At 50.6% G+C, this 16,021-nt stretch overlaps 1 protein-coding gene across 1 annotated transcript in view; it reads right to left on the bottom strand.

Moving 5' to 3' along the window:
- Positions 1–16,021, bottom strand: part of LOC148833240 (scavenger receptor cysteine-rich domain-containing protein DMBT1-like) — a 69,994-nt gene that overhangs the window by 12,658 nt on the left and 41,315 nt on the right. Inside the window, exons 32-37 of the mRNA XM_088917911.1 lie at positions 15,905–15,931; positions 15,551–15,613; positions 14,340–14,660; positions 13,385–13,411; positions 13,031–13,093; positions 11,820–12,140 (exon numbers count right to left, since the gene is read on the bottom strand). Coding sequence (XP_088774037.1) covers positions 11,820–12,140; positions 13,031–13,093; positions 13,385–13,411; positions 14,340–14,660; positions 15,551–15,613; positions 15,905–15,931 — 822 coding nt within the window. The remainder of the gene's footprint in view (positions 1–11,819; positions 12,141–13,030; positions 13,094–13,384; positions 13,412–14,339; positions 14,661–15,550; positions 15,614–15,904; positions 15,932–16,021) is intronic.

Raw genomic sequence — 16,021 nt, 5'->3', positions numbered from 1 at the left:
CCAGAAGGTGCCCCCAGCCCAGAGCTGAACCCAGGACCCATGAGGGGGTGGAGAGAACATGCAGACTCCACCCAGAAGGTGCCCCTGGCCCAGAACTGAACCCAAGACCCATGAGTGGGTATAGAGAACATGCAGACTCCACCCAGAAGGTGCCCCTGGCCCAGAGCTCAGCCCAGGACACGTGAGGGTGTCGAGAACATGCGGACTCCACCCAGAAGTGCCCCTGGCCTAGAGTTCAGCCCAGGACATGTGAGGGTGTCGAGAGAACATGACAGACTCCACCCAGAAGTTTACCATAGCTGAACCCAGGGCATGTGAAGGGGGTGAAGAGAACAGGCAGACAACATCCAAAAGGTGACCCCAGCCCAGAAATCACCCAATACCTTTGAGGTGGGTGGAGAGAACATGCAGACTCCACCCAGAAGGTGACCCCAGCCCCAGACTGAACCCAAAACCTTTGTCATATGACTACAGGTGAAAACTGCGGTTGGCGGCGCAGAGCTGTGGGTGAGAGACGTCAGTCCCCGACTGGGGGAGCTGGGAGGACTCCAGACAACAGCAACGCCCGCGGATCAGGCCAGCCCAGTGAGGACAGCCATCCGACAGCAGGAGCCGTCAAGACCAGCGTCCTTCCTACTGGCAGGTCCCCAAACGTTGTGACACAGCAACCTGGAAAACATAACGTCCTCACCCGCAGGAGGGTGCGGTCACTGACACTGTCCCGGGACAGGCACACTGCAGTCACCGGCACACAGCTGCCTCAGGAGGAACAGGAAGAGGACTGAGCTCGTCCTTCTCCCCTGTCAACTCCGTCACGAGGGCCGACATCACTTCCCAGGATCAACTCCGTCAGGAGGGGCGACATCACTTCCCAGGATCAACTCCGTCAGGAGGGGCGACATCACTTCCTCGTTCTCTATACTACTTGTCTCATCCAATTCAGACCAAGCCCCAGCCCATCTATAATGGTGCTATATCAGTTTCCTTCACAAATATTTCAGGTCATAGTCAGTGGGGTGCTCCCTGTGGACAAGGGGTGGCTGGAGCTGCCGGTCAGGAGAAGCCGGGGAGTTTAACAGGATTAACACTGCACTGAGAGAGAGGGGTTCATACAGACACACTGACTGACTGGACACACCAGTACATTAACACTGCACTGAGAGAGAGGGGTTCATACAGACACACTGACTGACTGGACACTCCAGTACATTAACACTGCACTGAGAGAGAGGGGTTCATACAGACACACTGACTGACTGGACACTCCAGTACATTAACACTGCACTGAGAGAGAGGGGTTCATACAGACACACTGACTGACTGGACACTCCAGTACATTAACACTGCACTGAGAGAGAGGGGTTCATACAGACACACTGACTGGACACTCCAGTACATTAACACTGCACTGAGAGAGAGGGGTTCATACAGACACACTGACTGGACACTCCAGTACATTAACACTGCACTGAGAGAGAGGGGTTCATACAGACACACTGACTGACTGGACACTCCAGTACATTAACATTGCACTGAGAGAGAGAGGGGTTAGATAGATACACTGCAAAGTGGAAACTATAACATAAATTGGATTTTACACCTCAATAGAGACAGAGTGGACAGCCAGGATACTGCTGAACAGTGTGCTTTAAACACAACATGCGACTTACCTCCCACTGGGGGTGTGGACAGGGACAGACCATTCTGACGTCATGTTGAGACTGGGAGGAGACTGGTCACCTGGGGACGGGGCTGCAGCATGGCAAAACCTCTTATCAGGGCAAAACACAAGACCGCGATAACCAGGCACCTGAGAGAGAGAAGATAACCCAGTCTCACTGACAGAGTGGACTCTGATTGGAGGAGCAGTGTGTCTCTCACTGACAGAGTGAGCTCTGATTGGAGGAGCAGTGTGTCTCACTGACAGAGTGAGCCCTGATTGGAGGAGCAGGGTGTCTCTCACTGACAGAGTGAGCCCTGATTGGAGGAGCAGTGTCTCTCACTGACAGAGTGAGCCCTGATTGGAGGAGCATTGTGTCTCACTGACAGAGTGAGCCCTGATTGGAGGAGCAGTGTGTCTCACTGACAGAGTGAGCACTGATTGGAGGAGCAGTGTGTCTCTCACTGACAGAGTTAGCCCTGATTGGAGGAGCAGTGTGTCACACTGACAGAGTGAGCTCTGATTGGAGGAGCAGTGTGTCTTTCACTGACAGAGTGAGCCCTGATTGGAGGAGCAGTGTGTCTCTGTCACTGACAGCATTGAACCTGAGCCCAGTAAAGCTCAATTCCTGTCAGGCTCAGCAAGATGGGCAGAGCTGCTCGGGGCATCCCAGTCTCAGCCCACTGTTGTCATTACCTGCACGGTTTTGCCAGTCGGACACTCGACCCAGCCCGACCCGGACACCCTGATCTGGTACTGGTTCAGTCCGGTACACCTGTGTCTGTAGCACCGAGCCACGATGGGGCTGTGAGACAGGGGGAGGTTCTGAGGGAGAGCAGGAGAGAGGAGGAGGGTGAGGCCACGGGCGCTCAGAGCCGGGTCACAGCCAGGACGGCGGACACAGAGGCACACACCTCCCTCGTCAGGCTGGAGAAGAAGCAGCGACTGTCGGCCCGAAAGATCTCCCCACCCCCCGGGTCTGTCCCACCCACTCTCTCGTTCTCCTCTTTCCAGCACTCGCTCTGAGGGAGAGAGAGATTGAGACAGGCACTGGCACTGAGGGAGAGAGAGATTGAGACAGGCACTCGCTCTGAGGGAGAGAGAGACAGGCACTGGCACTGAGGGAGAGAGAGATTGAGCCAAGAGCTGAGCCCAAAACAGAGCCCCCTGAGCCAGCTGGTCCTGAGGCTCACTGACCTGAGCCACACCGACACTAACCAGCCTCAGGACAGCACTGCTAGAGCACCACAACCCAGACTCAACCACATCACAGCAGAGATCAAACAGCAATATCTCACACACTGGGACACACACACACAAACACAACATAAACTGGAATGTTACAGAACCTTAAACAGACAATACACACTAGCTGAATATTTGACCAAAATAAAAAATAACAAACAGAAACAGACCCTGACGAAGTACAGGCTCAGTGACCACAGCCTGGACACAGACACTGGACACAGACAGACCTGGCTGCCCAGAGAGGACAGGCTCAGTGACCACAGCCTGGACACAGAAACTGGACACAGGCAGACCTGGCTGCCCAGAGAGGACAGGCTCAGTGACCACAGCCTGGACACAGACACTGGACACAGACAGACCTGGCTGTCCAGAGAGGACAGGCTGTGCTCCCACTGCCAGCGGGGAGAAATAGAGACAGAGGTGCACTTCCTACTGCACTGTGACAGATACTCTGGGATTAGAGAAACATTCTACCCTAAACTCAGAAATCTTATCCCACCTGAGACCCCTGGTCAGCTCATCACTGGACACCCTACAGTTTGCCTACCAGCCCAGTGTTGGTGTGGAGGATGCGATCATCTACATGCTGCAAAGGGCCTACTCACACCTGGACAGGGCTGGCAACACTGTAAGGATCATGTTTTTCGACTTCTCCAGTGCCTTCAATACCATCCAGCCCTTACTTCTAAGGAGGAAGCTGGAAGAGATGCAAGTCGATGCCTCCACGACCTCGTGGATCACTGACTACCTGACAGGCAGACCACAGTCTGTGAGACTTCAGAACTGTGTGTCTGAACAGGTAGTGAGTAACACAGGGGCACCTCAAGGGACAGTTCTTTCTCCATTCCTCTTCACCCTCTATACTTCGGACTTTAAGTACAACTCAGAGTCATGCCACCTGCAGACGTTCTCAGATGACTCTGCAATTGTGGGATGTATCAAGGGTGAACAGGAGGAGGAGTACAGAGGACTGGTCAGCAGCTTTGTGGAGTGGTGTGGGGTGAACCACTTGGAACTGAATGTGACGAAGACAAAGGAACTGGTGGTAGATTTCAGGAGGAAAAAGGTCAAACCTACTCCTGTCTACATCCATGGGAGTGGCGTGGAGATGGTGGACTCGTACAAGTACCTGGGAGTGCACATCGACGATAGACTGGAATGGTCTAAGAACACTGAGGCCATCTATAAGAAGGGACAGAGCCGACTCTACTTCTTGAGGAGGCTCAAGTCCTTCAATGTGTGTAGTAAGATGCTACACATGTTCTATCAGTCGGTGGTAGCGAGTGCCATTTTCTACGCAGTGGTGTGCTGGGGCTCTGGGATTAGAGCAGTAGATTCCAAAAGGCTGAACAAGCTCATCAGGAGAGCAAGCTCTGTCATTGGGTCTGACCTGGACCCCCTGGAGGTAGTGGCTGAGAGGAGAATGATGTCCAAACTAGAGGCCATCATGGACAACTTCTCCCATCCCCTCTATGACAGGCTTGCAGGAATGAAGAGCGCGTTCAGCAATAGACTGATTCATCCACGGTGCGACAGGGAGCGCTACAGGAGGTCATTCTTGCCTTCTGCCATAAGACTGTACAACCCATCCACCTTGCGTCTTGGCAGAGGCAACATCGACAGTGACCTGTATCTGGATTAAACGCATCTACACATCTACTGCTACATCTGTTCTCTTCTTCTTCTTTTTCTTTTTCTTTTTCCCGTTTACAACCACTTTCTGTGCAATATATGCCAGGGACCTGTGCAATACATTTATATTTATATCTACAGTTACATCTATATTTATATTCATATGTGTGATATGAGTGTGATACGATTTTCTGTGTACTGTTCTGTTCTAGTTTGTTCTTGTGCGTCTGGACTGTGAGTAACTCTTGTATTGTATTGTATGTATTGTACTATTATTATATAATTCGTTACATTGTGGCTGTGTTGTGTGTGTTAAGCTGCTGTTGCACTGCAATTTCCCTCACGGGATCAATAAAGTATCTATCTATCTATCTAATCCCAGAGTTCCCACACCTGCCAGAATCACAACGGGTCCCAATCCTACTGGGAGAGGGAGGAGGGAACTCAGTTGAACTGGCAGCCCAGTATGTGATCTCCTGTCACAGCCTGAGGAACAGTGAGTCTGTCTCCCAATAATGCTCCAGCCGCCTACAGAATATGTCAATATTTTATATGTCTTTGTTGTAAATGTCTGTAACATGTCTGTAGATTTTATTTTACTTCTATTTGTTGTTTTGTTTCATGTAAATATCATTACTTTCATTTGCTTTGGCAACACTGATTGTACCCATCGGTCATGCTAATAAAGCACCTTGAATTGATTGAGACAGGCACTGGCACTGAGGGAGAGAGAGAGAGAGAGAGAGAGAGACAGGCACTTGCTCTGAGGGAGAGAGAGAGAGACAGGCACTGAGGGAGAGAGAGAGAGAGACAGGCACTCGCTCTGAGGGAGAGAGAGAGAGAGAGAGAGAGAGAGAGACAGGCACTTGCTCTGAGGGAGAGAGAGAGAGAGACAGGCACTGGCACTGAGGGAGAGAGAGAGAGACAGGCACTCGCTCTGAGGGAGAGAGAGAGAGAGGCACTCGCTCTGAGGGAGAGAGAGACAGGCACTGGCACTGGGGGGGAGAGAGAGACAGGCACTGGCGCTGAGGGAGAGAGGAGAGAGAGAGACAGGCACTGGCACTGAGGGGGAGATAGATTGAGACAGGCACTCGCTCTGAGGGAGAGAGAGAGAGAGACAGGCACTGGCACTGAGGAAGAGAGAGAGAAACAGGCACTGGTGCTGAGGGAGAGAGAGAGAGAGACAGGCACTCGCTCTGAGGGAGAGAGAGAGACAGGCACTGGCACTGAGGGAGAGAGAGAAACAGGCACTGGTGCTGAGGGAGAGAGAGAGAGACAGGCACTGGCGCTTTGGGAGAGAGCAAGAGAGACAGGCACTCGCTCTGAGGGAGAGAGATTGAGACAGGCACTGGCACTGAGGGAGAGAGAGAGAGACAGGCACTCGCTCTGAGGGAGAGAGCAAGAGAGACAGGCACTCGCTCTGAGGGAGAGAGAGAGACAGACACTCACTGAGGGACAGACAGACAGGCACTACCTCTGAGGGCGGTAGAGAGAGACAGACAGACAAGGGGTATTTGGGGAGAGAGAGAGCCTCACAGCGCTGGCCAGTACATTAACACTGCACTGAGAGAGAGGGGTTCATACAGACACACTGACTGACTGGACACTCCAGTACATTAACACTGCACTGAGAGAGAGGGGTTCATACAGACACACTGACTGGACACTCCAGTACATTAACACTGCACTGAGAGAGAGGGGTTCATACAGACACACTGACTGACTGGACACTCCAGTACATTAACACTGCACTGAGAGAGAGGGGTTCATACAGACACACTGACCGGACACTCCAGTACATTAACACTGCACTGAGAGAGAGGGGTTCATACAGACACACTGACTGGACACTCCAGTACATTAACACTGCACTGAGAGAGAGGGGTTCATACAGACACACTGACTGACTGGACACTCCAGTACATTAACACTGCACTGAGAGAGAGGGGTTCATACAGACACACTGACTGGACACTCCAGTACATTAACACTGCACTGAGAGTTCATTTCAATTATTTTTCCTAATAATTATTTGTTTTTCTCTTGAATTTTGTTGGTTGCAAGTAGGGCCAAAAACATGATCACGATAAAAATGTTCATATCAGTCGATATCGATCATCACCACGATAAATGTCAAATCGTTATTTCTTTCAAGTTTAAAGGCAGATTGTTTCCTCCTGAGTGAAAGTTGAAGAAACCAGACGGTTAATTGGTAAATGAAACAACTCTTTATTCTAAGAACACAACAAACACTTGCCAAACAGCAGAAACATTAAAGAAATCTGAGGTAGAGAGTATTCCAAGTCTTTTTTATGTCAAAATATGCATGAGTAAAATTTACAAAATAAATATCTTAATAGAAAAATTAAATACTGCTGTGTGATAAAACACACACAGAAGATGGCTCAGACAGACTGCAAAGTTTAAAGTGCTCTGTTTTATGTCTGATCGTAAAAAGCCAAAATATCTCCAAATTACCGAAGTTGAATGACCTTTTCTGTCGACGATGCATCGTCCTTCGAGCTGGTCATCGGCAGCAGTACATTTGCTTCAGTGTCGCTCATTTTTCCGCTCTAACTACAATCCTGTCAGCCACCACCGTGTGGGTCAACAACACCACGTCAGCTGCCCAGTCTGCAACACGCACACACACTCGCGCAGTATTTTGTGCGCATACACGTATCATGCGCAAAGCATAAACATATATATTGAACGTTTATCGAACTTTTGTTAAAATTATATGGAGGAAAATTATATCGCGATAATTAGCGTCATCGAATTATCGCCCAGCACTAGTTGCAAGGTCACATGAAAGATGGGGAAAAATGTCTGACATGATGTTATCTTGATTTCATAATCAGCCTGCCCTTTCAGTAAGGGTGTGGAGACCTTCTCTATCCGCTGAGTGTCTGTACTGACCGCTCTGTGCTTCAGGGTCACGCTGGGGAACCAGCTGGACGGGATCCACCTGCTGGACCCGGACGTTGTCGCTCGGTTCAAGAAGAGGTACCCTGACGGGGTCATCTCCAAACCCAAGAACATGTAGACAGGGCGCCGGGCGGCCGCGCTGCTGTGGAGAGGTCCGACTGCAGCTCCCGGACTCGCGGAGATTCATTTTCTACAGCTGTTTTATTTAAGAAAATAAATTTGATTTGATCTGATGAGATGAAATCTGTGAGGAGCAGTTTCTTCCTGGCTGGGCTGTCGCACAGCCACGATTAATGGATGAGTTCAGGGCGACTGGTCCTGCTGGACTGGGGCTCCCCAGGATCAGGGCTGGGGTCCCCCAGTCTAAAGTCATGCACAGAGTGAGGATTTCAGGGTGACTGGTCCTGCTGGACTGGGGCTCCCCAGGACCCGGGAGCTCGTTCACAAGCTGCAGATCGAAATGGATCAGACCTCCGTGAAGACGGGGTTGTATTTAGAACCCACCTGCGACCCCCTGCTGAGGTGACTCGGAGACCGACCTGGTCCCCCCAGACCCTCACTGACCCCTCCTGGCAGTTCTGTAACGGCTGGGACCTTGGACGTGGTGGGTGGTGTTCTGAGCAGCGCAGTGGCGTGTCGGGGGTAGCCTGGATCACACAGGGTGGCGCAGACACCTGGACCTGAGACCCTGTTCCTGCCGGTCGCGATTCAGACGGGTGGACATCAGCCTTCGCAGGCGTGTCGGTTCTTGGCCGCAGGCCTCCTTGAGGGCCGGTCTGACAGCAGCTCTGAGCTGAGGGCTGGCTCTCCGAAGCCCTTCCTTCGCTGCGGCAGCTCTCTCTGGGCTTGGCCTGTACCGCAGATGCCAGGTGTCCGCTGAGGCAAGGGGCCTGCATGTGGGCTGTAAGTGTATAATACCCTTCCTCCTCTATAGCGCCTTTCTGGACCCTCCTCTCCCAGCGCTGTCCAGTACTGGGGATCCCCTCCACCCCCCCAGTGTGATGATGCTCCAGTCCGCTCGCACACTCCAGCTCTCAGTGGGGAGGAGAGCAGAGTGATGAGGCCAGTTCAGAGAGGGGGGTGATCAGGAGGCCATGACTGGTAAAGACCAGGGGGGGGTCTGTCCAGGACACTGGGGTCACACCCCTACTCTTTCTGAGAGACACCCTGGGGTCTTTACTGACCACAGAGAGACAGGACCTCAGTTTTACGTCTCATCTGAAGGAGGACGCCTTGTTTACAGTCTAGTGTCCCCGTCACTATACTGGGGCATTAGGACCCACACAGACCGCAGGGTGAGTGCCCCCTGCTGGCCCCACTCACACCTCTCCCAGGTACTGGCCAGGCTCACCCTGAGCTCCAGTGGGCTGTCTGTGAGCTGCAGGGGGATACAGCTGCTGGCTCAGAGGTGTGGCTTCATGAAGACAACAGAAGCGAACCCCACTTCCCCCCCTGTAGAAGACTGCGGGCTTGAGGACCGAGAGGTCATGCTGTTTCTCCCCTGCTCCGGTCAGTGTCCTGGCCCTCAGGAGGTGGGTGGATGCAGTGGTGGACAGGGGAAGTGTCGCTCAGGTCACGTTAAAATGATAGAAGAGGAACGGGAGCAAATCACAAACTCCCACTGGATACTGGACACTGTCCCACTGCTGAGGAGAGGGGCCGCTGGCAGCAGCCCAGTGACCTGGAGACCATATGAGCGAGTGACCATGTGAGAGAGTGAAAGTGTGGCCGAGAGACCGTGTGAGCGAGTGACTGTGTGGCTGAGAGACCGTGTTCACTGTGTGGCTGAGAGACCGTGTGGCTGTGTGACCGTGTTCACTGTGTGACCGTGTTCACTGTGTGACCGTATGACTGAGAGACCGTGTTCACTGTGTGACCGTGTTCACTGTGTGACCGTGTGACTGAGAGACCGTGTTCACTGAGAGACCGTGTTCACTGTGTGGCTGAGAGACCGTGTGACTGTGTTCACTGTGTGGCTGAGAGACCGTGTGACTGTGTTCACTGTGTGACTGTGTTCACTGTGTGGCTGAGAGACCGTGTGACTGTGTGACAGTGTTCACTGTGTGACTGTGTTCACTGTGTGGCTGAGAGACCGTGTGACTGTGTGACTGTGTTACTGTGTGACTGTGTTCACTGTGTGGCTGAGAGACCGTGTGACTGTGTGACTGTGTTCACTGTGTGACTGTGTTCACTGTGTGGCTGAGAGACCGTGTGACCGTGTGACTGTGTTCACTGTGTGACTGTGTGGCTGAGAGACCGTGTGACTGTGTTCACTGTGTGACTGTGTTCACTGTGTGGCTGAGAGGCCGTGTGACCGTGTGACTGTGTTCACTGTGTGACTGTGTTCACTGTGTGGCTGAGAGACCGTGTGAGCGAGTGACAGTGGCTGAGTGACCATGTAGCTGTGTGACCGACGCCCAGCAGAGCAACCAGCACCGTCACCGAACTCGTTTGAATCCCACAATATCATTTTTAATAGCGTGACAGAGAGCAGAAGCAGTGCGCCGCAGCGCTGTCGAGCAAGGCCGCGTGGCCAGGGCTTCAGGGCGATGACCAGCGCTCGAGGGCTCTGGACTGGACACGGAGCTCCGTCTGCGGCTCAGCGGCCCCCTGCGGCCCCCCTCGGCCTCCGGAAGAGCCCCTCATCTGGGAGACAGAGGGACAGCTGTGAGCCTGCAGAGCGCCGGCCTCTCGGGCTGATGAATGAGGCCCTGTGGCGTTTCCTAGACGTCCCGGCACAAAGCCCAGCCCTTTCACACAGGGGCTCCAGTCTCCTGCTGCCTGTCATGCATGAGTGTGTGAGACTGGCGTGAGTGGTGACAGTTTGTGTCTGTGTGTCTGTGTCAGGTGTGAGTGTGTGTGTGTCTGTGTCTGGTGACAGTTTGTGTCTGTGTGTCTGGTGTGTGTGACTGTGTCAGGTGTGAGTGTGTGTGTCTGTCTGGTGACAGTTTGTGTCTGTGTGTCTGGTGTGTGTGACTGTGTCAGGTGTGAGTGTGTGTGTCTGTGTCTGGTGACAGTTTGTGTCTGTGTGTCTGGTGTGTGTGACTGTGTCAGGTGTGAGTGTGTGTGTCTGTGTCTGGTGGCTGTGTCTGTGTGTCTGGTGTGTGTGACTGTGTCAGGTGTGAGTGTGTGTGTCTGTGTCTGGTGACAGTTTGTGTCTGTGTGTCTGGTGTTTGTGACTGTGTCAGGTGTGAGTGTGTGTGTCTGTGTCTGGTGACAGTTTGTGTCTGTGTGTCTGGTGTGTGTGACTGTGTGTTTCTGTGTCTGGTGACAGTTTGTGTCTGTGTGTCTGGTGTGTGTGGCTGTGTCAGGTGTGAGTGTGTGTTTCTGTGTCTGGTGACAGTTTGTGTCTGTGTGACTGTGTCAGGTGTGAGTGTGTGTGTCTGTGTCAGTGTGTGTCCTGTGATGGACTGATGTCCCATCCAGGGTGTACCCTGCCTGGTGCCTGGTGCAGGCAGGGATAGACTCTGCCTCCCCCACAACTCTGCATTAGATGAAGTGTTTAGAAGACGGCAGGATGGATGTGTGATGTGCAAGAATAAGTGATACAGATGTACCATATGATATGGAACTACCACACTGAGAAGAAGATAAAATGGAAAACCATTTCCTCACACCCCTGAACGCTGTGGTTTCTCCTCTCTCTGCTCTGCACCACTCAAGCCACTGAGTTAATCTTTTACATGACAGCACAGAGCCCTGAGAGTTTCTGACAGCAGGGGTACATGACAGCACAGAGCCCTGAGAGTTTCTGAGAGGAGGGGTACATGACAGCACAGAGCCCTGAGAGTTTCTGAGAGGAGGGGTACATGACAGCACAGAGCACAGAGAGTTTCTGACAGGAGGGGTACATGACAGCACAGAGCACAGAGAGTTTCTGACAGGAGGGGTACATGACAGCACAGAGCCCTGAGAGTTTCTGAGAGGAGGGGTACATGACAGCACAGAGCCCTGAGAGTTTCTGAGAGGAGGGGTACATGACAGCACAGAGCACAGAGAGTTTCTGACAGGAGGGGTACATGACAGCACAGAGCCCTGAGAGTTTCTGAGAGGAGGGGTACATGACAGCACAGAGCCCTGAGAGTTTCTGAGAGGAGGGGTACATGACAGCACAGAGCACAGAGAGTTTCTGACAGGAGGGGTACATGACAGCACAGAGCCCTGAGACTTTCTGACAGGAGGGGTAAATAACAGCACAGAGCACAGAGAGTTTCTGACAGCGGGGTTTGTGACAGCACAGAGCACATAAAGTTTCTAACAGAAGGGCAGATGGGTAAGTGAGAAACAGAGAGTTATATGACTCCAGATACCCTGTAAAAACAGCTGAAAGTGCAGTCTGAAAGGACTCTACCTGAACAGTTGACTCCTGCATCTTCAGAATGAGCACAGTTGTGATTTCCCAGACCACTTGATGTACAGCTCAGCAGTGTGGGCTCATTCCCTCTACAGCGGACATCATCCAGAAGAATGGGGCCACTTCCTGCTCCGAAGTAGGCTTTCTTAAGAGCGACAGCAAAACCAGTTTCCCCACAGCCCACCTCTCTGCAGACAACCTGAGCATCAGACTGGTCCCAGTCATCATCACACACTGTCCCCCACTGACCGCTGTGGTACACCTCCACTCTCCCAGAGCAGCTGTTGTGTCCATTGACCAGTCGGACTCTCCTGATGCCTGTGGATCAAAACAGGGGGGATGTTCTTACACCGTGAGAAAGACGTCTGTGACAGACTCTACCCTAGTTTAGGTAGTCCCTTGAATCTGCACACAAACTCTCTATGAGGGCCATGAAAGCAGGTGTGGAAGGCCTTATTAAAGGCTTTTTAATTGTCAGAACAAAGTAAAAGAGCACTCAAATACAACCAAACCACCACTGTGTCTGAGCAAGCCCTTCACATTCTCATCCAAACCCTAACTATCCTGTGTGACAACATTAACAACCAACTTCCATGAATAATCTATTCAATTAAATCATCGTCACCCAGTGTGGCTCTTTACAGTAACACAATGTGCTTTGGTGACCTCTGCTTGTATTACTACTGAAATTACAGCCCCTTTTTAAGATGTTTTGCCACAGTGTCTTTAATTACCAACAAGACCAATACCCTTGTGAAGACTATACCATGTTTAACATCTTTAAGAGACTAAATTTCCCATCCAGGGATGAGTAAAGTATGTTGAATTGAATACAGACAAAGAGAACCAAATCTGAAAGACTCAGCTCCACTATAAACTCACCCTCAGCTTATTCTCCATTCAGAGCAAACAGCTGCTCTGTGTCTCAAACATGTCAGTATAAAAACTGTACACTGTCAGACAACAGAGGCTACAACTACACCAGGCTGTTTAACTGATTCCCACAGAAGCTGATGGCTCTGTACTGATCTAAGTGGAGATGATCTGTTAGAGAGCTCTAATGCCATAACTCCAGTGCTCTGTGACAATGAAACTTTTACTCGGCAGCAGAATTAACCACAGTCCTCATGTGCTTCTGGTAGAAAAGTTAGTGGTGACCATTTTAGGGACATTAAACACAATCTAGAAAACAACCAGGTGAAACTCACCTTCAGCAGAGGGAGTGTCTGAAGAGGGAGCAGTGAATTCTGTTGTCTGGACCGTGTCTGGTGCTGTGGAAATCAGACACAGTCAGTAAGATACAGGCTCACACAGGCAGCGGGTTGTATGATTTCAATCACATCATAGTCATGTCACAACACTTCAGCTATTTAAGGCTGCTGTGGAGTTGCTCATTTCTGAGCCATCAAGCTGCACCTGTGATCTGCACAGCGGTGAGTCAGAAGCAGACATGACGGCACATTTCAGGTCCCACACATTGCACTGACACTGAGGCAGAGCCACACAAACACAGGGACACAAGCAGCATGAAGGACAAACACAGGGGCCCTCAAGATATGTACCTGCAGTCTGCCAGACATCTGGGATTCCTGAAAGGGGAAAAGGCATGAAGGGATAATTACAATTCAATACACACTAATGATACAATATGAGTAACACAGATGGTCTCGAGGTGTGGAGTGTGAATACTGTTGCTGCCAAAGAAGGACACAAATGTTAACATTATTACAACTATACAACACTGAACAGGTTAACTGGGTTCCTGGAATATTGGCCATGGTGTCAGTGTGCATGTCTATGTATGGTGTGTGTGTGACTGTCTGGTGTGTGATTGTGTCTGGTGTGATTCTGTCAGGTATGATGTGTGTATGATTGTGTCTGGTGTGTGTTTGACTGTCTGTGTCTGTCTGGTGTGAGTGTGTGTGACTGTATCTGGAGTGAGTGTGTGTGATTGTGTCTGGTGTGATTGTGTCTGGTATGATGTGTGTATGATTGTGTCTGGTGTGTGTTTGACTGTGTCTGTCTGGTGTCTGTCTGGTGTGAGTGTGTGTGATTGTATCTGGAGTGATTGTGTCTGGTATGATGTGTGTATGATTGTGTCTGGTGTGTGTTTGATTATCTGTCTGTGTCTGGTGTCAGTGTTGGTGTCTGGTATGATGTGAGTATGATTGTGTTTGGTGTGTGTTTGACTGTCTGTGTCTGTCTGGTGTCTGTCTGGTGTGAGTGTGTGTGATTCTGTCTGGTGTGAGTGTGAGCACCCAGAGGTTCTGACAGAGGGGTTCGGAACAACAAAGAGCCCCAACAGTTTCTGACAGAGAGGAGAAGGACAGCACAGGACCCTGACAGTTTCCGAGAGCGGGGTTCGTGACAGCACAGAGCTTCCAGAGTTTCACACACAGGCTTGCAAGAGCCCAGAGAATTCATGATAACGCAGAGCATGACAACACAAGTTCTTATAGAGAGGGATATGACAGCATAGAGCTTAAGTATACACTAACAATTCTGACATGACACTACCTGAACAGTCGACTCCAGCATCTTCAGAATGAACACAGTTGTGATTTTCCAGCCCTAGTGATCTGCATCTCAGTAGTGTGGGCTCATCCCCTCTGCAGCGGACATCATCCAGAAGAATGGGGCCACTTCCTGCTCCAAACCTGGCACTTACTAAAGCTACAGGAGCTCCAGCCTCCCCGCAGCCCACCTCCCTGCAGACAACCTGAGCATCAGACTGGTCCCAGTCATCATCACACACTGTCCCCCACTGACCGCGGTGGTACACCTCCACTCTCCCAGAGCAGTTACTGTGTCCATTGACCAGTCGGACTCTCCTGATGCCTGTGGATCAAAACAGGAGGGATGTTCTTACACTGTGAGAAAGACGTCTGTGACAGACTCTACCCTAGTTTAGGTAGTCCCTTGAATCTGCACACAAACTCTCTATGAGGGCCATGAAAGCAGGTGTGGAAGGCCTTATTAAAGGCTTTTTAATTGTCAGAACAAAGTAAAAGAGCACTCAAATACAACCAAACCACAACTGTGTCTGAGCAAGCCCTTCACATTCTCATCCAAACCCTAACTATCCTGTGTGACAACATTAACAACCAACTTCCATGAATAATCTATTCAATTAAATCATCATCACCCAGTGTGGCTCTTTACAGTAACACAATGTGCTTTGGTGACCTCTGCTTGTATTAGTACTGAAATTGCAGCCCCTTTTTAAGATGTTTTGCCACAGTGTCTTTAATTACCAACAAGACCTACACCCTTGTAAAGACTATACTGTGTTTAACATCTTTAAGAGACCTAAATTTCCCACCCAGGGATGAGTAAAGTATGTTGAATTGAATACAGACAAAGAGAACCAAATCTGAAAGACTCAGCTACACTATAAAACTCAGCCTCAGCTTATTCTCCATTCAGAGCAAACAGCTGCTCTGTGTCTCAAACATGTCAGTATAAAAACTGTACACTGTCAGACAACAGAGGCTACAACTACACCAGGCTGTCTGATTCCCACAGAAGCTGATGACTCTGCACTGATCTAAGTGGAGATGATCTGTTAGAGAGCTCTAATGCCATAACTCCAGTGCTCTGTGACAATGAAACTTTTACTCGGCAGCAGAATTAACCACAGTTCTCATGTGCTTCTGGTAGAAAAGTTAGTGGTGACCATTTTAGGGACATTAAACACAATCTAGAAAAGAACCAGGTGTGAAACTCACCTTCAGCAGAGGGAGTGTCTGAAGAGGGAGCAGTGAATTCTGTTGTCTGGACCGTGTCTGGTGCTGTGGAAATCAGACACAGTCAGTAAGATACAGGCTCACACAGGCAGCGGGTTGTATGATTTCAATCACATCATAGTCATGTCACAACACTTCAGCTATTTAAGGCTGCTGAGGAGTCGCTCATTTCTGAGCCATCAAGCTGCAGCTGTGATCTGCACAGCGGTGAGTCAGAAGACGACATGACGGCACATTTCAGGTCCCACACATTGCACTGACACTGAGGCAGAGCCACACAAACACAGGGACACAAGCAGCATGAAGGACAAACACAGGGGCCCTCAAGATATGTACCTGCAGTCTGCCAGACATCTGGGATTCCTGAAAGGGGAAAAGGCATGAAGGGATAATTACAATTCAATACACACTAATGATACAATATGAGTAACACAGATGGTCTCGAGGTGTGGA

Source organism: Atractosteus spatula, chromosome 5 (genome assembly GCF_055471065.1).
Source record: "Atractosteus spatula isolate fAtrSpa1 chromosome 5, fAtrSpa1.hap1, whole genome shotgun sequence".
Classification (NCBI taxonomy): Eukaryota; Metazoa; Chordata; class Actinopteri; order Semionotiformes; family Lepisosteidae; genus Atractosteus; species Atractosteus spatula.
This window is presented reverse-complemented; position numbering and strand designations above follow the sequence as displayed.